Raw genomic sequence first — 21,323 nt, forward strand, 5'->3', positions numbered from 1 at the left:
GAGTGAAGCTGGTTGTCCGTTCCGTGTCCCAGCGCTCCGCCGCATCCCCACCTTGTGTGTTATTAACTCCTGTGTCCCACCTGACCCGGAGGGCAGAAGCAGAGCACGCGGCGCCGAAACACCGTTTGATTTGTTTCTGGAGAAGTTCACTTTCCTCTCCAGACGAAACATCTCAAGATTAGCGACGTGCTTCACAGATCTTCACTTGTAGGTGGTGCTGCACGGCTGGTTTTCACTTTGACCTGCCTCAGCCCTGAATCTGAAAGGCTGAATTCCGAGAAGTGGGTGGACAAGTGTCCTGGCCAAGGTTCGTCATCGCTAAATAGGGCGTGAAGGGCATGAGTGTTTTCACTCCCAACAGCTGTGTGCGATGTATGCTTCTAGGCGCTGGAGGTATTGGCAGCATACGAAACGGACCAAAAAACCCACCTTCGTGGAGCCCAGGCTGTAGGAATTCAGTTTGCTGACTTCGCATGAAAAATGAGAGTAAGATGGAGAAGCTTTTCAATCAACTCATTAAGAATAAAAAGTTATTTCACTGGAAGTTTTACCAGCGATATGACGCATACCACGAAGGGGAAGAATTTCTTGGGAAAATTCATATCTAAAGAAATGGCCAAAACTTGTTGATACATGAGCAGAGCAGAGGCTAAAGGGAACTGCGGGCACCTACCCTGGAAGTTTCACTCCTGGCTGTACCTTGGGTCTTCAGACTGTGAAGAGAGACCAATGTGGAGTGGAGGTGTGGCCAGCTTGGAAGGACGACCGGCTTGTAGGGCTCCCATTTTAATGTTCTTAGCTCAGAGAGAGTCAGAAGCAGAGTAGAAACTAATTTAGAATTTTTTCCCTCCCTGCGTTTATTTTCCCATAGTAGTTAACAATCTGTAAAAGGAAAGACTTGTTTAGTTCATTCATTTATTCTAACAAATATTTGAGAATGTACTATGTAGCAGGTACTGTGCTAGGGCTGGCAGTACAGTCCAAGACACACAGTCCTTACCTCCAGCAAGTTTGCAGTCATGCAGGACACAGATACTGAGCAATTACAAGGGAATAGATTATTCCGAAAGATAAGTGTAGGGTGCTCTGGGGACATATAGCCAGGGACCTAATTATATGACATGGGACCAGCCCAGATCCAACATTTGCCCTCTCATTTATACCCACAACTAGTTTTTGGGTTTTGTTTTCTTTTCCCAGTGAGACGCCATGAGAAATCTTCATGCACCATTTCACCTCAAGATTGGGAGAGAAGAAATGTTCTTTTTTGTCTCACTTATCAATATAATGTGGTTCCTGCCCCAGACCACATTCAGGCAGTTCTAAAGTCTGGTTTTGAACAGGACGTGCAGATCCAGACTGTGGCCAACCCAATGGGGAGAAGGGTGGACAATGAAGAAAACAAAAGCTGGTGACACCGCCTGAAGGCACAGAAGTAGAAAACACCAAGGGAGGGTATGGTGTAACAACCAAATGAGATAGCAGATTCAGTCTCCAAGAAAGGATACCTGGCATCAGGACCAGAGAAAGAACACTGAGGGAGATCAGTGGAGAGCCCTGCATGCACTCTCCCAGCATTCTGAAAAGGATAAAAAACAAGGAAGAAACTATGCTATTGGGTTAAGGCCTCATAAAACCACTCATTCATTCCTCTGACATATTCATAAGCTTTTCATTACAGTCACATACTAAAAGTTCAGTCTTTCTTGGCACCTAAACACTATGCTCTACACCCTTTGCCAGCTCACATTTTCTGGGCCCTCATCCAGATGGGCAGCCTGTTAATGTCACATAGGAAAAGGGGACGGGCCCGGCCCAGATCCAACAGTTGTCCTCCCTATGTATTTATTGTGGATTTTTTTTTTCTGACTTTGAACTATGCAGACACAGAGGCAGCCAGATGTCAATTCCAAATCCCTCACTTCGCCCACTCAGATGCTCCCAAAGTATAAAGTTTCTAGACCTTGCATATTTCCTAGTCTCCAGAAGCCCAACTTCTGCTCACAATTGAGTACTCAGATTTCTCTTGTCATACTTTAGTAACAGCAGATCTACTAGGTCCCTTAGAGACCCTAAAACCACAGCTTAAGCATTCTGAATAAATTACCATTGCTACTTATAATTGAGGGGAGCTTATGGTTTTTAAATAAAGTTAGCCCAACTTTTTAGCAAGCTCCACTTCAGTAGCAAGTAGGAGGTGGCTTTAAGGGTAGCAGAGCAGACATGGACTTTCTTAATACGATATGGCCCAAAATAGGTATCACCATTCAGGAGGATTGGGGCCTGCAACCAGAGACTAGCATCTTGTTTTCCATTTGGGGCGTGGAGTTTAAATTATGTAGAATTTCACCATAAAAAGAGTAAAAGGGTCAAGGACAAAAGCTAATGCCACTTTGTGGCAGCCATGGCTGCAATGTTCTGCACCACTGTTCACCTTAATTGTTCAAACGCACCTACCTCCTTCACCTTAATTGTTCAAACGCACCTACCTCCACCGAGAAGCGAAATGTGCAGGTTTGTACTACATGAGTCTTTTCCAGAAAAGCACTGCCCAGCCCTTCTTCACACTGCCCTTAACATATTCAACACCCTGTTTTTCCCAACTGCAAAAAATCCAAATGAAAGGAAAACGTGTCCATGCACAGAGGAACTGTCCTTGTCTCTTCTGTAGTCAGAGGCATTTGTCCTGCATGCCCAGCTCAGTCTCACATCTTCCTCAAAGAAGGGAAAGAAGAACAAGGGAGTTTTATCCTCTCTGAAGGCTCTCACTGAGTCACAGACTCCCATCTATCTCTCTCTCACACACACACACACAGTGGTACAGACATACCTCATTTTATTATTGTGTTTTGCTTTATTGTACTTTGCAGATACTGTGTTTTACAAATCAAAGGTTTTTGGCAACTCTGCATCAAACAAGACTAGTGGAACCATTTTTCCAACAGTATTTGCTCACTTCATGTCTATGTGTTATATTTTGGTAATTCTCACAATATTTAAACTTATTTTTTTTGTTATGGTGATCTGTGATAAGTGATCTTTGATGTAACGATTGCAAAAAGATTATGACTCACTGAAGACTCAGATGGTTACCATTTTTTAGCAATCAAGTATTTTTAATTAAGGTATGCACATTTGTATTTTTAGATATACTGCTATTGCACACTTAGACTATGGCATAATGTAAACATAACTTTTATATGCCTTGGAAAACAAAAAAAAATCTGCATGACTTGCTTTATGGCAATATTCACCTTATCGTGGGGGTTTGGGACCAGCCTGGCAATACCGCCGAGGTATGCCTGTATTTGAGTGGTAGCAAGTTGAACACCTGACCACAGAATCCCTAACCTTTTTCTATGTCAACAGCTTCCTTTTAGAAGCTCAATTTGTGAGCTTTTACTCCACAGGCTGGGTGACTTTCAGACTTTGGCACCTCTTTCTGTTTAGATATCAAGCTTGGTTCCTAAGCAACCAGCTGGCACCCCTCCCTCCCTCTCCCCCATCAGGGAACCAGCCCACTATACTAGCATAACAGGTCAAACGGAGATCAATCCTGGACAAATCAGTGCTTCAGGGGACTTTAATGAAAGCAAAAAAGAAAAAGAAAAAAAACATGGCGCAAGAACAAGGCAGAAGGGTTCTGTTCCAGGCGGTTTTGCCTTGTACAAATAGAATGAAGTCATCAAGTCAGAGTCTTAAAGCTGGCATTATTTCAGGCATCATTCTAACTCCTTCACTTTACAGTAACGAATATAAAGCCCAGAGGTTAAATGACTTGGTTCAACGCCACCCCACTGGAAGCAAAGCTGCAGTTAGAACCCTGTTGTCCAAACTCCCAGGCTAAATCTCCTTCTATTGATACTACATTATACTACCTTGGGAGGTTTAAAGAAGAGGAAAGTATGAAGGGTGATTTTTTTCATAAATTAAATCAACTTTAAAAGCTAGACATACTTGAAGAGTCAGAGACTACTAATATTGTTAGAAGAAAGGCTTTTGAAAGCTGGTTAAATCTGAAAAATAAAAAATATCCATATGTACAATATTATAAAAAAGAGAAGGAAGATGGCATTCATGATTACTGAGCTGGCAGGGCAGGGGGCAGTTGCATGCTGGGGGTGGGCTGCATGGGCTGCCAGCTTTCCTGGGTTTGCAGGATGCGGTACAGCTGCTTCAGCTGAGCAACGATGTTATCCTTGATGTCTGGAGTTGAGATCTGCAGGCGGACGCTGCCACTGTCAAAGGATCGTGTGAAGTCACCAGAAAACATCTCGTAGATCATCCGAGCCACCACTGGAATGACCTGTTCAGGACACAGAGCACACAGGTATCCTCTAAGAACAAGGTTCAGAGAAAGAAAAAAAAAACAGCAGGAGGGACCCGAGATTGAAGGAAGGACTAGTGAGGTTATGGGGAAGTCCCCAACTTTAATGTCTAGACACAGAATATGCTTTCATCTCTCTGGACTATCCTGCCAAGGTTCACTTTAGAATTTGGTTCAGATGAAGGTAAAGAACCGAGAAGTAGCATCTCATCACATACCTAAATAAATAACTGTTTATTGACAAAGACTTTTACCCAAATTTCATCTATTGCCTATCCTGTTTCACAAATCCACAGCCAAACCCAAGTGGTCTTACTGCCACTTTCCAGAATATGTCCTGAAAAGTAGCTCAAAAGACTTCTAAAAGAGCTGCAAAGAGTCATATCCTATTAGGCTTCTGAAGACTCTAAATTAGTCATTGAGAAAGCAGAGTCTCCCGTGAATAAGTAATTTGCCTTGAGGACCTTCTATTCTCCAGCCTGGTTCTACTGTACAATATACAAAACTTTGTTGCTCCTCCATCTAATGGGATTAAAATCCACATAGGCTGATGGATACCTCAACTGAAGGCTCAACCCCAGACCTACGGGCTAAAGCATTGATAAAAATTTGTTTATCAACTTGTTGTTGAGTTGTTGACATTTATCTCCTCACCTGAACCAAGATGAGTTTCCTTTCCTGGGGTTTCCCGTCTGGCCATTCTTCCCCAAAGCATAAGTAGATTTCAAATGGTGGCTGCTTCTCTATCTGTCCTTTCTGGTGGGCAATGAGATCTGTAGAACATGGAAGAGCAGTTCGGTGTGCTGGGTCATTCCATATCCACTCAGTAAATACCAGCTTTTATGTTATGTTTTCTAGTATAGTAGCCACTTGCCACATGTGGCTACTGCATTTAAATTCATTAAAAGTAGATGGTTCCTTAGTCACATTACTCACATCTACATACTCAACAGCCACATGTGGCTAGTGACTACCATACCAAACAACACAAATATAGAAGATTTTCATCATTTCAGAGGGTTTTATCGGACACCACTTAAACTAGACTTGGGGTTCAAATCACATCGGAAAATTTACATCTCATTCCTCTCCTTAAACATACCTGCTTGAATTTGAAACTCAAATATGTCCCAGATGAGAAGACTATATTTTTAACCAATTATGATGAGTAGGGTCACCTTCTAAAGTGAAGGATAAATAAGTTGGTGGACTCTGGGGAGCAATGAAAAGCTGTCTCCCTCTTGCCAACAAAGGAACCACAGCAAACCTAAAACTGGCTTCAAATATATAGCTTTGGAGTGGAATATCCTTCTGCCCCGGTCACTTTTAGTTTTCAGAATCAAGGTTTTCTTCTACCTTGACTTCTTGCCAAATAAACTATTTCCTTAGGATCTTTGCAGAGCCAGGAAAGGCAGGGCAGGAAGGAGGAAGACATACTTGCAGGGAGCTGTTCCCACCCATCAATCCTCTGAAAAAAAGACTCACCACTCAGGAAGGTTTCCAGACAAAACAGTTTGACTTTCTTTTGTCTCTCAATCAGATTGGGGGCAACAAGTGATGGGGCACATGGCCCAGACCAGTACACCTTGCACTGGCACAGCCTGATGGCATAGATGGCGTGCCCGCTGACCTCCAGAATCAGTCCTCTATCCATGACATCTAGCAGCTTGCTGGTGAACAGCTTCTGCTTCTCATTGGTGATGTGCTCCGGCCCGGGGAACTTGACCTGTTCCAGGCTGATAGGACCAAAGAGCTCCTCCTGGTCAGGCATGGGACCCAGGTCCCCATAGAAGAGCCGGCAGCCTTGGGGGTTGCTCACAGTCATGGTCTGCCCATACTCCTTCCCACGGTACTGAAACTTGATGTCCAGGTCAGTCACTGCAAGGTAAGAAGGGACAGTGAGAGTCTTGCCCCACTGCTCTGCCTGTCCATCCCTAAAACTCGTGCAAGTCCATGAGGATCAAGCCACCTTTCAGCCAGCATCCAGGAAGGCCACGGGCATAGTTATCCTTCCTGCAACACAGGGAGACATCAACATATCCTGGAAGTATTCCCTTGAAAGGCTGCCTTGAAGCAAACAGTTCAAAGTCCATCTATACTATCTCAGTTCAATCACCACTCCCTAACAGCTAGAATTCCTCCAACCAAAGTTCTGGGTCCTAGTCTCCCCATTTTGTACTGAGTCTTTACATCAATTGGCGTTGGACGGAGCTGCTGAAAAAACTAAGGCAGCATCTGGTTTGTGTTATCGTTTTTGACTCACAGTTTAAAGAAACCAGAGAGACAATAAAAAATACCAAGCCACCTTTCTGAAAAGCACACAGAGGCGCACACATTGTGGATCTGTTCTAATAATATATCACAAAAGGACACAGTCAATTTTGTTTACTTTGTTCACAGCAAAGTAAATTTTCACTCAGCAAATGTCTATTGAACGCTCTAGGTCTTATCAAAGCTATCAACCTCTCGGACAAAATGGGAGTTCTCCCCCCTCCCCCAGCCGACCACCCCTACCATGTGTATTGTGAAAGGGAGAGGCAGGACCTTGATTCTTCAATGAGATGGATTTGTGCACAATTCAGAAAGAGATATTCTCTGGATTCTAAAGCCCCTCAAAACCCAAGAGCCTCCTTGACCAAATCCACAGTCAATAATAACCTCCCTATCCCACTACCAACCTGGTCCCCAAATACCCCAAATACCCTGATAAATCCAGGCCTTCCACCCACCTAAGAGGTGAGTAACTCAGAGCTGCACAGCGGCCAATCAGAGGATATCCTTGGGCAAGCAGGTGTGGGCTAATGTTTCTTTACTTCTTCCCCAGTTGACTCATCAGCCAGCCAGGAACCAGACACAGAGGCTGCCTGGGGGACTATTCTATACATGGCCAAGAAATGGAGGCAGAAGGTGGGGCAGGAAATGGACTATAATAGGAGCTGAAGATCCAGTTAGGAAACCAAGGCTTACTTACTTGGGAGTGAGCTGATCCACAGCTCTGGAGAGCCGTAGAAAGGCTGTACAGGTGCCTGGGGCACTTCCATCTCCAGAGGTTCCGTTTTGGGCCACACTGCTTCAGGGCTGCAGTTGCCCACGCTGGCTGGTGCTATGGGAGAACCTAGAAGAAGAGAAGGATGTGGGTGGGCTGGTGGGGTACCACCCATGCACACCACCTGGGGCTGAGGCTCCAAAACCTACAAGGTCCAACGCTGGACCACGACCCGGCGTAGCAGCCCAATAATTCCCCCAACAAACACCAAAAGAAACAAGGTTCTCCTGCTTCTGCTTCCTAATCTTGTTAGTTCTTGCATCGACTCATGATTCTGACGACGTGCTTTTGCTGATGACTAACAGACAAGTGAGTTTTCTCTGGGGTTAAATTAGAATGGGTATGAACATGAGGTTCCCTGTTGCAAAATTTGGGCCCAGCAATTAAATAGAGGCTGGTTGTCTTCTGTAAAATGAACTCAGCTAAACTGGTTGATTAACTTTGAGTGTTAATACATAGAAATTCGTTTAAAAACAAATACTTTATATGCATGCAACTTCTAAAATGATACTCAAGAAACTGGTAAGATGTCTTCTCCAGGAAAGGAACTGTTTAGAGAAAGGATGGAAGGAAAATCTTTCAGCTGATTTCCTTTTTGTACCGTTATGAATTTAAACCATGTAAGAGTATTATTTATTCCAAAGTATCCAATTAAAAAAACTGAGGCTCAAAAGGTCAAAGGACTTGATCCTAAGTCCAATAGTAGCGAAGTGAAAAGCACTTGAGAGAATGAAAAACCCATCCTATTTCCCTGCTATTGTCAAAGTTGGCTCACTCCAAAGTTTTCAGATTTTTCCTCCTAACCTCACCTTTTATGCATCTATTCTTCAACAATTCTTCTTTCTCTGCCCAACAGCTCTGAAATCACAGAGGTTAATGTTTCTTTGATCCTTTGTGTACAAGCCTGGTTAAATCTATGTACCCATTTTACTTTTGTTTTTAATATATGTTCACATGTTTCCATATAGGATCCAAGGTGGCCCATAACACAAGGCCACACAACAGAATCTTTAATAAGACATGAAAAGAAATAGGAAATCAGAAAAATAATCTTTTTTAAGTAGTAAAATAATATAGTGTATATATATATATAAATATATAAGAAATAATAATAATAAAGTATATATATCCTGGAAATGAGTTGTATCCTTTTAAGGGGTGAGAAGAACAGAATGAGTCAGCCAAGGATTTGGGAAAGGATCTCACATTTCCAAATGTCCAAATCTTAAGATTTCACTAAATGGGAATGTAGCTGTGGCAATATTAGGCTGAGCAAGCTCGATGATGACCATCTTTACTCATCACTTGGTTGCAAAGTTATAAATGACAGGGTAAGTGAAGGAAGACAAGTAGATAAGAGTTATTTCTTGACTCTCCGAGGAAGGGGCGTCATCTAGAATAGGATATTCCAAAATCCTAAAGGAATCATCTTGCTATACTGAATTTTCTAGGTGGCAATATTATCTCATTTTACCCATAGCAGCCAGGTAGCACTAGTGGTAAAAAAAAAAAAAGAAAAAAACTTGCCTGCTAATGCAGCAGACATAAGAGCCTCAGGTTCGATCCCTGGGTCGGGAAGATTCCCTGGAGGAGGCATAGCAACCCACTCCAGTACTCTTGCCTGGAGAATCCCATGGACGGAGGAGCCTGGTGGGCTACAGTCCATGGAGTCGCAGAAACTCAGACACGACTGAAGCAACTTAGCACGCACGCACAGCCAGACGGAACTTAGAAAGGCAGTGAAAAGATGCTCAACTGAATGCAAATCACGTGTCTAGGAGCATGTCAGTGGAAAGTTCAAGTGCAGACGCTGCAGAAGAGATATTTGCCCTGTGTTTGAGAATCCTGTGGAGCAGAAAATGCACTGCTCTGTCACACAGTGACCCTCTAACCTCTCAACTCATTTTTCCTGGGAAGCTGAATTCAAAAGGTTTAAAAAAAAAAAGATAAAAGTCTCTAGTAGATAAATTTTATCAGAGCCTAGTATTAAGAGCCGTAGAAGCCACAAGGGTCCCATGATAGAGTCTTACTAGAGTAGACCCTGTAAGAGAGTGACAGAAAATTCATACCAAGACAAACACCAGAAGAATTGGTCTACAATTCATAAAAATGATCTCTGCACTTTGACCTGACGAAAATCAGCTAAATTTGTAACAGGTGGTGTATTTGTATGTGCGATTGAGAATGAATTTCATTTTTTAATTTCTCTGTATTATCACATAAGACTCAGAAGATGCTCTCTATGCCTAGAAGCCACCCCACTGGGATAACTGGGCCTAGGAATTCCTTTGCCTATGACCCCTACTTGCTAACATCCTGGCAGCCTGGCCACAGGGTCTAGTCATTGCTCCCAAGGCAGCGGTGGATATAGTGTCAACAGTTGCAAAATGAAAGCCCCTTACCTCCTCTTCATCCCTCCACACCCGCCTGTCACCCGACTCACCATTGATGTTCAGGAAGGGGAAGGTGTCCTGAATGGGGACGTGGTGCTGTGACTGGTCCAGCTCATCCTCCTCATCTTCTTCATCCACATCATTGTCTTTCTCATCCCAAGGAGCAGACCCAGTGGATCCTACCCGAAAAAAACAGATGCACAAGCCCACAAACAAGCCGCTCACTTTTCACCGTCATCCTGGTAGCTGACCCACTGTTCAAGCTAGCCACTGCCAGCACAGAGGCTCCTGGGGTTCAGCGTGCACCCCCAATGCCCTAGCCAAAGTGTGAGGACTGAAGGTGTTCACCACCCCTTCCAGCTCCTTCTCTAGAACCCTAATGTATGCTCTCACCCTATTCCCTTCTCCTAGAAAACTTTTAACTTCTACTCTAAACCTACTTTGATGCATTAACATCCCTCTTAAGGACCCAAGGACCACAACTTCTCTCCTTTGTAAACTTAATGTGAGGACAGAACCCTTCCCTCATGGTGGGACATCCCTAGATTCACTGGGGGTCAAGTCCAAATTATCTGGCTCTTAATTGGATTGTACCATACAAATTCAATGACATTCACCCATCATTTATAAAGAGAACTTATCAGCTTTTAGAATGTCATGTTAATTGATTCTTAGAATAGCCTTTGAAATAGGCAGGAAAGATGAGAGCCCAGGTTTTATAATGGAAGAAACTGAGGCTCAAAAGGTCAAAGGACTTGATTCAAAGTCCCATGGTAGCGCAGTGAAAAGAACTAGGTTTAGAACTCAGACCTTCCAAGTTTTAATCCCTCCTTCTTCTAAACTCTCTGGCCTCTCTTCTCAGGGCTGAGCCCAGAGAGAAGCTATTTTTACAGAACTCTATGCTCCCTCCATTTTCTTAGTGTTCCACTAAGTGAGCAGGAACACCTTGCTGCATTTATATCTTTTGTTCTCTGAGCCTTTTTAGGGACAGGATTTCTTGTTCAGCAGTCATAAACATTCTAAGAGAGGCAATTTTCAAGTCAGCTATCTCTTGAAGGGCCTGGCCAGGAACCCAGCACACTGTCCACCTTCTTCCTGAGCTGGGGCCTCACCTGGGTTAATGATCGAGCCCTGGGGCTGGGGGATGTCACACACTTGATATATCTTCACTGGGTTCATGGGCACCTCCTTGGTTCCATCATACATCAGGTTGAATTCTCTGCTCTTGTTGAGAGCACAGCGGAGCTGGGCCTTCCATTTAGCTGGGTCAGGGTCATCCACCCCTTCCTGGTATTTCCCTGTCTCCACAGCCCAGGCCTGAAAGGACAGGAAACTGCAGTGAATGCCTGCTGTTGCCCAGACATGCTGCAAAGCGTGCCCACCCTCCCGTATGCAGACAAGACACACACAGCCCCGCCTGGCTGCCCCGTCGTCCCAACCCCAGTGCACAGAGGCTGCAGCAGGAAACAGGCACCCTGGAGCACCAGGCAAGGGAGAGAGATTAAACCAGATGCAAACATAATCTTGGGAAAAGAGGAGCCTTATCTCAAGCTTGGTGCCAGCTGGTGACTACAATGGCCATAATGAAGGGCTGAAAATAAAGAAACATCTGAAACAAATGTACACGAAGATACTAATGGTAACTTTGAAAGCAGGATTGCAGCTAATTTTTCTTGTTTTGTTTCACTTATTTTTTTTTTTTTGACACCAGTTGCTTATATAACAAGAAGAAAAAGGAAGATGGCGTATGATATGAAGAGTGTGGTCTTGCTGTTCCCTCCCCCTTCCGTCTTCAATCTGATGCACAAATAACTGCAGGAGCCAAGTGCCTTTAGAACTAAAATAGCCTGCAGGAGGGCAGGACATGCACTCAGAATTCAACTCGCCTGAGCGGGCTGTGGAGGGCCTTAAGTCCTAATAAACTCACACGGCCTGCCTTTCCCTACTTCCTCAAACTCCCACACTGGGAACATTTCTCTAGAAACACCAGTGGCTGGTGGCCTGGCCCAAAACCACGGTGGCCTCACCACTCTGGCTCTTAGTTTCCAGGTCTAACAGGCATCCATGTGTCTGCTTCATGGGCTATCCGCCCTTCCCCGCCGTGGACACATCCTCCATGTCCGCACTTTCTTCAGGGCTGTGGAGTACGTCCTGGTGCAGAAAAGGGTGTCGTCTGCCGAGGACCCAAGATCAGGAAGCACACGGCAGCCTGTTCAAGCTAACGGGCCTGCCGCTCGTCCAGTCACACCTCCCCGCCTCCGATCCTGACTGTGGACTCCTTCCTCAAGCCCAGATGGGAGTTTTTCTGCCCCATCCTCTGAGCACTCTGGTCCCCCTCAATCACTCCCTGAAGAGCCTCACAATCACGAGGAAGCTTCTTCCAATGGCCAACCTGAATCCTTCTCCTCCAGTTCACTCACGTCTTCCTGCCCTCTTCTGGGGCTGGGGGGGGCTCCCCTCTTTGCTGTGCGGTGTGGAGTGAAGAGGGCGGACAAGGCTTCTGCCCTCAGTGTAGCAGGCTCCATTGCATCCAGCCCCCAGGAGGAGATCTCCACCTCACTGGCCCCCAGTGTCCAGGGAGTCCTATCTCCAGTGGCGCCTGGCGGCACCTGGCGACTACCCCGCCCTGTTCTCCCCTCCGTTTGTTTGACCTCCAGATCCACTCACCTCTGGCCCCACAGGCTTGGGCAGTGCTGACTTTGGCACAGGTCTGCAAATTTCTGTGGCTCCCTGAATCCCTGCCCCTCCATGGAGAGCAGCCAGACTAACCCAGAGCCCTCTCTGCTCACAGCACAGCCAGCCCCAGGGCCCATTCAGACGCTGCGGAGGACCTGAGGCTGTTGCGGCAGACGGTGGTATCCGCCACGTGACAGCCGTTGTCTTCATAAACAACTTGTGTTCAAACCCATTCTGAGATTCTGGTCACCAGGCAGGCCCCTATTTCTCTTCCAAAAATGGACACAGTCGCTGCATTTTTATGGCAATTTATGAGTCCCTTTCTAGACGTTTATTTCACCCAATTCTCCCAACAATCTCATGAGGCAGGCAAGACTGGTTTTATCCTGGTTTTACCGAAGGGGAAGCTAAAGCCCAAAGAGATTATGTGACTTGTTCAAGACCACACATGCGAGTGACGATAGTAGGACCTGAAGCCAGGAGTCCCAGCTCCTGGTGCGAAGGGGCTGTCTGATAATGGAACAGGGAGCAGACAGGCCTGGGTTCAAATCCTGGCCCCACGACTTATTGGCTATGCGATTTGGGCAAGTTACGTAGCCCCTCTGAGATTCAGCTTTTACATCTACAACAGGAGGGTAACATCTTCCTTCCAGCATCATCAAGAACTAAATGAGATAAGGCGCCTAGAGTGTGCAGCAGACACCCTCTTAATGCTGCTCATCACCTCGACACCCTTATCCTGCCAACGGCCTGCCAGAGCTTGGGATCTGTGAAGGCACCCTCACTCTCCTCCTGATACCCAGACCTCCCCTTAGCATTCCCCAAACAGATCCACAGATATAACTAGGACAGAGCAGCTGCCCACAGCCACCTTTTCCTCAAGCCCTAAGGATTCAGAGCATTACTCGTGAGTGGAACCTTCGGGAACCAGCCTCCTTCCCCGTGGCCAGCCACCACCAGGCACTTCAACCGCAAGTCCGGCTGCAGGCCAAGGCCGCAGCAGGAGGCCAGCTGGGCCCGTCGTCCTCTGGCGCCAGCTCCAACGACTGGTGCTGGCTTCCAGGTGGTTTCCTTACCACTTTCATATCACTATTAAGTTTTTTAATTAAAAGCACTGATTTACTTTGTAAGTATTCACAGGCCAATTTTTTCTCTACCTCTCGTCTCTATTTCCAATATAACTATATTGGGTGGTGAACAGTTCTAGGATGGCTTCTCCTGGCCCAATCTCAGATGCCCAAAACCTCGGGCATCAGTCTTGAGAGGTTCAGGATAGAAACTGGGTTTCACTTGACTTCCAGCTGCTAGTCATGGAAAAAAATGGAGAAACTCATTTCTCCATGTTTTGGAGGTGCAGGAACTAAAGTTACTCAAGAGACAGAAGACTGAGCAGCACAGAGAAGTTGGTCTGGAGCGGAGGCACAGGTTCCAGAGTTACAAACCACATAATAGCCTTCCTACAGCTACCCTCTCACTGACTTCCGTCTTAGATTTTGGTTTCAGATGGTTTACATTTTATAAAATGCCATGTGATTCAGTCTTGTTTTCAGTTAAGCAAAATAACTCTCACAGTCAAGCTATTCTTTAGTGAAGAAAATATTTGTAGAATAAAAACCTGTAATTAAATCACCTTTTCTTTTTTAAGATGGCGCAGTGATAAACAACCTGCCTCCCCCAATGAAGGAGATTCAGGTTCGATCTCTGGGTTGGGAAGATCCCCTGAAAGAGGAAATGGTGACCCACTCCAATACTCTTGCCTGGAAAAAATCCCATGGACAGAGGAGCCTGGAGGGCTATAGTCCATGGGGTCACAAAGAGTCAGACACGACAGGGCACGCATGCATAGATGGATGGGGCAAAATGTTTTAAAACCAAAAGAAACTTGCAGTGGGCCCTCAACACCCATTCTACGGGCTGTTAGAAGCCTGCTACCACTCAGTAGTTCTGCCTGTGTCTGGATAGCCATTTCCAGACCAGAGAAAGAGCCTTGAGTGAATGAAAGATTGACTGCTGGCTGACCCTCCAGAGCTCCAGAACAGCCCCAGCCTACAGGCAATTAACAGGAGCATAGCCAGTCACACGTGGCATCCCTTGGGATGTGAGCTGAGTACCTTCAACCGATGGGAAAGAATAAACGGCCTCAACTGTAATAACAGACATGCCCCAACAAGAGAAATCACTACGCCTGCTAAGTCTGTCCCCCCACCCACATCAACAACATTCTGCTGCATCAGCATTTTGGATCTAGGACCTTCTTCATGCCAAAACTGAAAACAAGACAACAAAAAGCCAGAAAGGCCTAAGAGCTGGGAAGCGTCTCGAGTGAGACGGTAAAAGAAGACCTTTACCTTGAAAATGGTGTTCTCCTCCTCTTGCTGGGGGCTGTGCCGAGTGGCATGTTTCCAGGGGATCTGGAAGCGCTTGGAGTCCCTGTGTAGCCAGATGAGCCCCGGGTACAGGCCACTATCCACTTGGGCCACCAGCCAGGGCTTCAGCCGAACTCTGCGGGGGTGGAGGGCCATGATCTGGGTTGGGGGGAGGGGGGAGAAGCGGGGAGAGGAGAATTAGGCCAGCCCCTGGGAAAAGTTCCCAGCCACTGTTCCCGTATGACAGAACTACAGTTTCATTAGATTACAGCAAAGAAACTAAATATGGGAATAAACTGTGCCAGGTGGGGAAGAAAAGAAAAGAGGTTAAAAGGTTCTTTTGATTCTTATTCCAAAGCCATTTATTTTTCATGCTCCAGCCAAATCAGACTTATCATGTAAGTAGATCACATTTCTTCTATTTAAATCCTGAGGCAGAAAAATAAAAAGATGATGTCATCCCTGCTGGAACACAGTACCAAGGGAACAGAAGGCAAATTGCCCTTTTCAATCTCATCTCAGGAGAGGGAAGAAAAAAGTTATGGAAACAGCCAAGGACAGACAAGAACTTGAAGCGTGCGCTCTCTTTTTTAGACAACTATGGAGTGACAGCATCGTGATGAGAGAGAAGTAGGCAAAGGGGTGGGTGCTGGTGGCAAAGTCCTCACTTACATCGATGAGCAGGCAGTGTCTCCACAGAAATCTGAGAGCTGGGCCTCAAGTCAGCTTTCCTTTCTCTGGGCCACCCAAAGGTTCTGTACAGGGTGGAAAAAAAAGGGAAGGGGAGTCTGAGCTGGTTATTCCTAGAACAATCCAGTGCTCTGTAACTGAGTCTGGTAAAGCTCAGAAGCCCTGAAATAATCAAATATCACAGTACCTAACCCTAGAGTCCTAAAAACAGTCATGAGACACGCTCCCTACTGTTCGGACAGCCTCCTCACCTGGGTCTGTTTATCTCCCCCACAGAGGCTGAGTGGAACTCACTGGCTACAGGAGCCAGCCTGGGTAAAGTCTGCAATTGATTCTCATAAAAACAGAAGGGCTCAGCACAGCCTAGCAGATAACATTTGGTGCCAGCGGGGAAACAAAGGCGGGTCCCAACTGGGTGTCTAAAGGAAAGAGCAAATCCTTGGAGAATTGCTTGCCTGGGATGATGCATTTAGAGTCTTTTTTTTGTTGTTGTTTATGTTCTTATCTCACTTTGTTTTTACTTTCAGGTGAGAAAGAGATGCCTGCAAAACAACGTTCATTCAACAAATATTTGTTCGTCAGCTACTGTGTGACAAGCGCGAGGTCAGTTACTAAACAATGTTTTCATCAGACTGCCTGAAGAAATACATGCTGGAATTGCTCAAACCCCACAAGAACCTGAGAAAAGGAAGATAAATAAGTCACCTTCCCACCCAGGAAGATTCCCACCAGGGTTGCGGTTCAGAAATCAAACCAGTTGAGTCAGCTTAAGTCTCCCCCTCGGAGGAGCTTAGCTGAGGGGGTGGCCCCTAACGCGTCACTTCTTTCCTGAGCCAGCCTGACAACAAACGGGAAAACTCAAACCCAGCTGGGTCACCGGCACTTTAAGAGCAAAGCAGGACCTGCCCTCACCTGAGCCTTCTGACCCAGTTACCAAGCCGTGAAACTGAAACCTGCCCCCCTAGGGAGCAGAGCTCCCCTAGGGCAGGCAAGGTGGCATGGGGTGTTCAAGTGCCCTCTTCCCCCAAGTTCTTGGCCTTGGTGTAGGTTGCTCCGTAAGGCAGCAAATCAAGCTATCAAACCTGGGAGAACATTTACCTTATAAGGAGGTAATGCATATCCTCCGCAGGGCAAGTTCTAGCCTTCCCTTCCTCAGTCCTGGCCTGTGGTAATGGGGGGGGATGGGGCGAAGGAAGAACCAAGAGAACTGGAAATGGGTGGCAAATGGGTCCACCTAGTGAGGGGCTTTTGAGAAGATCTACTGCAATAGGGTCAGCCATCCTATACTGTTCCCTGGTGGTTCAGGAGGTGAAGAATCTGCATGCAACATGGGAGACCCGGGTTCGATCCCTGGGTCAGGAAGATCCGCTGGAGAAGGGAATGGCACCCCACTCCTCTATTCTTGCCTGGGAGATCCTATGGGCAGAGGAGCCTGGCGGGCTAGAGTCCGTGGGGTCGCAAAGAGTCGGACACAACTGAGCGACTAACACACTTATTGCAATATGGTCAGTCCTGTGTCTAGGACTGGCAGACATGTGAAATCCACCTCTTGAAGGATTGCGGGCTTTAAAGAAGAGGGTTCCTCCTAATTGATCCATGGCACATCAAGAAAAAAATTAAGGCAACCAAGCCAACACAAGGAACTGCACACAGAGTTATGTGGAGGGAGAAGTATCCACCCATGGAGATCAGTGATTGAGATCTAGAGCCGTGTTCTCAGCATTCTCCCAAGATGGCAGCACGCAGGGGCAACCCTACCCTGCCTCCTCCTCCCTGCCCCACCTCCATCACAGCTAACCCTCCCCATCTTCTCCAAGCCAACCAGCATCTCCACCTGCCACCCAGTAACTAAGACTACAAAAACAGGCAGAGAGGGAAAATTGGGAGGCAACCAAAATAACAGGGAAAAACAGCTCATCAGACATTCATAGGCTGCCGTATCAAGCAGCTATGAACATCAAGGCATCTGAAGAATTTTTATTGGATTTGGGAAAATGTTTATATATGTACTTAAGAGGGAAAAGGCATTGTACAATATTGACTGGATAGTATCTCCTCCATCTTATAACATAACATGCACTTGTGTATGTATGTGCATAGAATTTTTAAAAGGGGTAGAAATAAGATATCGATGCAACAAGGAATTCTTAGTCATTACCCAAGTAGTTACCTTAGTGATGGTAGGATTGTGGATGACTTTCATGCTTCCCTACATACTTTTATACGATTCACATTTTCCTACAATGGCATGTTTTGATTTATAGTTTAAAAACAGAACACTACAAGTAATTTTTTTTTTTTTTAAACCACAGGAAGCTAAGGCATTCTTGGCCATTGGGAGGTAAAAAAGATGATGGCCTTCAGCTAACAGAAACCATGGTAACAACAATCCTCTATATCTACAAAGGCTTTATAGTTTTCACATACATGTTTACTTAACGTGTCTGACTTCATCCTCATGATCTAGAAGTATTATTATCATCCCCATTTTACAGCTGGGTTAACTGAGGCACAGCAACGTGTTTTAACTGGGGCCTGGACCCAAAACTTCTGAGTCAGTGTGCTCTACCATAACCTGCCACTGCACCCAGCCCTCCAAGTCTCTCCCTTCTTCTGTACACCAAGAGCAAAAACCAAACACATCAACAAAGATCCAAGCAGCACAGAGGGCCAACAAGGCGCTTGGGGGGGAGACTGCACAACACCCACCCTCAAACACACCTAAACCAAAGATTTCTTTCAAAACTCTCTTGCCACCCAAATCCCAAGGCCCACAGAACAACCCTAGCCTAGTTGAATTCAGCTCTGGCTATCTCTAGCTGCCATTATAGCAAAATTCAAGGCCTGAGTCTCCAACAGGTATTCAACCAGCCACAGAACAAAGATGCTAACCCAATCACTCCCCTCACACTGGGCACTGAGCGCAGATGCTTTCAACCTCCCCAAGGCATGAACTATCCTCTCTCACACCCCCAATCCAGGAAACAGGTCCCCTAGAAACACCCACACTGCCTTCTCTGCAGCCCCTGCCCAAGAACACGGCCACCCAGAAGCCGAGATTCAACTGTCAGTGATTTTGCTCAGAGGAAAACACACACACCCTCATTTCTTGCAGACAGGCCTCAAGGGATGGCCCTGCTTTTTTTCTCCCTCCTCTTGGAGGGACCTGAAATGCCATCTTCCAAGTTCCCCGGTCTTTCCTCCATTTAGTTCAGCCCCGTTTAGGGGTAAATTCTGAGCCTCTAGCCATAACTCCTATGCCCTTCCCCCTCTGCTTGGTTGAAGTTGGGAGCTGGAGAGAGCTAGCGACCCTGTATGGGGTGCTGGTGTCAAGCGTTATACAAACATCTAAGCCTAAAGAACTGTCCTGGGTCGGCACCCCGCTTTCCCCAACCCCTGCTCACACGCGCCTTCTTCCTCTCCCTTCCTGGCTTCCACTTTTGACAGCGACCAAGACAGCAGGGTGGCATCGGGATGAGCCCTTTACCACACAGCAGGCTCCCTGTGAACACAGGCACCCCGGGCCTGCTTTCCAGCCCGGCCCGGACGACTTTCCCCACTTCTCCACACCCGCCCTCCAAGCCCCTTCAGGCGAAGAGAGCCTCACCCCCAGAGCAACCACACCCGGCGCCACCCTCCCCAGCACCTCGTTTGGCTACTTGGAAATCCACGGGTGTCTCCCAGGCCCAGGGAGAGGGGTCTGGCGGTGCTGAACAAATTCCAGGAGAGGAAACAAACTGGCCGAAGCTACTGGTCGCCCCGACCCGCAGTTTCTCAAAACACCCACCAAGATCAAGGGCCAGCCGTCCGTCCTGGGAAATCCCCTCTTTGGGCAGCTAGGGCCGGCGGAGTGGCGAGCCGGTAGGACCAGAGGGGTGGAGGCGCCTCAGCGCGCCCCGACGGTGGGCGGGTGGAGGCTGGGAGCCGCGCACTCCCGCTGGGCGGGGAGGGAAAGGAAGTGGACCGAAGCAAGGGGTCGGGAAGGGTCCGGCGATCCCAAGCTGGGGCTGACCATCCAGTAGCCACCTGGGTCACAGGGACGGGCACCCAGCCCTAGAGGACATCGCCGGACGCACAGACGTCCCTAAGCAAGCTCTCCTCACCCCTGCAGGCTCCGGAAGGGACCCTTCACCAGCGGGCGTGTCCTCCCTTCCCCAAGCCAGTCTCCGGACTTCGGCGTTCCCACCTGTCTTTAATCCGGCTGCCAGAAGCCAACGTCCCTCCGAACCAAGTCCCCAGGTACGATCACCCGCCGCCACCGCGCTCCTCGACCCGTAGGGCGAGCAACGCCTAGCTGTGCGCTGGTAGGGACTGAGGGCTCCGCTCCCCGCCCCGCGCCGGCCCTCACCTGCCTGGCCCAGGTGCGCCAGGCTCACGTCAGCGCCTCGCCCGGGGACGCCGCGGCCCCCACCTCCGCCGCCCGGCCTCGCCTCCCAGGTGCGGCCCCGCCTCCCAGGTGTGGCCACGCCCCCGCGTCCGGGATTGGCGGGTCACGAGAAATATGATACCCTGTGTTCCTCGGAGGCCCAGGCCCTCGCAGCGCCTTCCCCACTGCCCTGCCCTGCTTCTCATTCTGGCTGAAAAGGTAAATGCCAGGATTCAGGTCTAGACCTGACCCCTCCGGGCTCGTGGGCTTGTGCACTGGGAGCTACTGCGAGGAAATCTAAGTCGAGGAGATTTAGATCTAAGTCGAGAAGGGGCCTCCCCTCCCTCCTGCCCAATAATTACCCCTTTGGTATGGAGGTGGTGCTAGTAGGAAGTAACCTGCTTGCCAATGCAGGAGACATAAGAGACACGGCTTCGATCCCTGGGTCGGGAAGATCCCCTGGAGGAGGGCATGGCAACCCACTCCAGTATCCTTGCCTGGAGAGTCCCATGGACAGAGGAGCCTGGTGGGCTACAATTCCACAGTGTCACAGAGTCGGACACAACTGAAGCGGCTTAGCCCACACGCCTGGAGACAGTTAACTACAAATAAGGGTTTAGAGATTCTCAGTTCAGTTCCGTTTAGTCGCTCAGTCGTGTCTGACTCTTGGTGATCACATGGACTGCAGCACACCAGGCCTTCCCTGTCCATCACCAACTCCCGGAGTTTACTCAAACTCATGTCCATCCAGTCAGTGATGCCATCCAACCATCTCATCCTCTGTCAGCCCCTTCTCCTGCCTTCAATCTTTCCCAGCACATCAGGGTCTTTTCCAGTGAGTCAGCTCTTCACATCAGGTGGCTGAAGTATTGGAGTTTCAGCTTCAGCATCAGTCCTTCCAATGAATATTCAGAACTGACTTCCTTTAGGATGGACTGGTTGGATCTTCTTGCTGTCCAAGGGACTCTCAAGAGTCTTCTCCAACACCACAGTTCTAAAGCATCAATTCTTCAGCACACAGCTTTGTTTATAGTCCAACTCTCACATCCATACCTGACTCTGGAAAAACCATAGCTACAAGTCCACAGGGTCACAAAGAGTCGGACACAACTGAAGCGCCTGAGCATGCATGCATGGAGACGGTTAACCACAAATAAGGGTTTAGAGTTTCTGGGCTGGCCCTATTACCCGTGGGCCTGTGTAAGTGGAGTGGGTTGTGGGGAAGGGACCCAGGACACTTGGTCCCTTCTGAGGAAAGCCCTGTGGCTTCAGGGCAGGAATTCTGCTTTTACTCTGCCCTTCACCCCTGTGACCGTGAATGAGTTCCTTAGCTGCTTGGTTTTGATTTTCTCGTCTATTCAATGAGAATAATACTCCTGCCTTTTCCAAATACTATCTGGTAATGATTAAAAGCATGGCCTTTGCAGCCAACTATTGGGATTCAAATCCAACTCCATCA

At 47.5% G+C, this 21,323-nt stretch overlaps 1 protein-coding gene across 5 annotated transcripts; it reads right to left on the reverse strand.

Annotated features, from left to right (window-relative positions):
* Positions 1-3,095: 3,095 nt before the first annotated feature.
* IRF6 (interferon regulatory factor 6) lies at positions 3,096-19,870 on the reverse strand. 5 transcript variants are annotated; one of them, XM_020904243.2, is made up of 9 exons: positions 19,847-19,870; positions 15,481-15,563; positions 14,791-14,967; positions 10,879-11,083; positions 9,817-9,945; positions 7,299-7,442; positions 5,813-6,205; positions 4,982-5,100; positions 3,096-4,306 (listed from the first exon to the last, which is right to left on the reverse strand). In XM_020904243.2, the coding sequence occupies exons 3-9, from the start codon at positions 14,962-14,964 to the stop codon at positions 4,082-4,084; spliced, it is 1,389 nt and encodes a 462-aa protein (XP_020759902.1). In that variant the 5' UTR covers positions 14,965-14,967; positions 15,481-15,563; positions 19,847-19,870; the 3' UTR covers positions 3,096-4,081. The 5 variants fall into 5 exon arrangements, with proteins under 5 accessions (XP_020759902.1, XP_020759900.1, XP_020759901.1 ...); XM_020904241.2 differs by lacking the exon at positions 19,847-19,870 and adding an exon at positions 19,685-19,840; XM_020904242.2 differs by lacking the exon at positions 19,847-19,870 and adding an exon at positions 19,286-19,369.
* Positions 19,871-21,323: the final 1,453 nt, after the last annotated feature.

This window comes from Odocoileus virginianus, chromosome 11 (genome assembly GCF_023699985.2).
Source record: "Odocoileus virginianus isolate 20LAN1187 ecotype Illinois chromosome 11, Ovbor_1.2, whole genome shotgun sequence".
NCBI classification, from domain to species: Eukaryota; Metazoa; Chordata; class Mammalia; order Artiodactyla; family Cervidae; genus Odocoileus; species Odocoileus virginianus.

What these genes read in the sequence shown, in the direction of transcription:
- IRF6 (XM_020904243.2), bottom strand. Translation starts at nt 14,964, where the DNA reads ATGGCCCTCCACCCCCGCAGAGTTCGGCTGAAGCCCTGGCTGGTGGCC. An exon ending in GGGCTCGATCATTAACCCAG is followed by an intron (nt 9,946 to 10,878) that starts GTGAGGCCCCAG and finishes TTTTTCGGGTAG; the next exon opens with GATCCACTGGGTCTGCTCCT. An exon ending in CCCCTTCCTGAACATCAATG is followed by an intron (nt 7,443 to 9,816) that starts GTGAGTCGGGTG and finishes CTCTTCTTCTAG; the next exon opens with GTTCTCCCATAGCACCAGCC.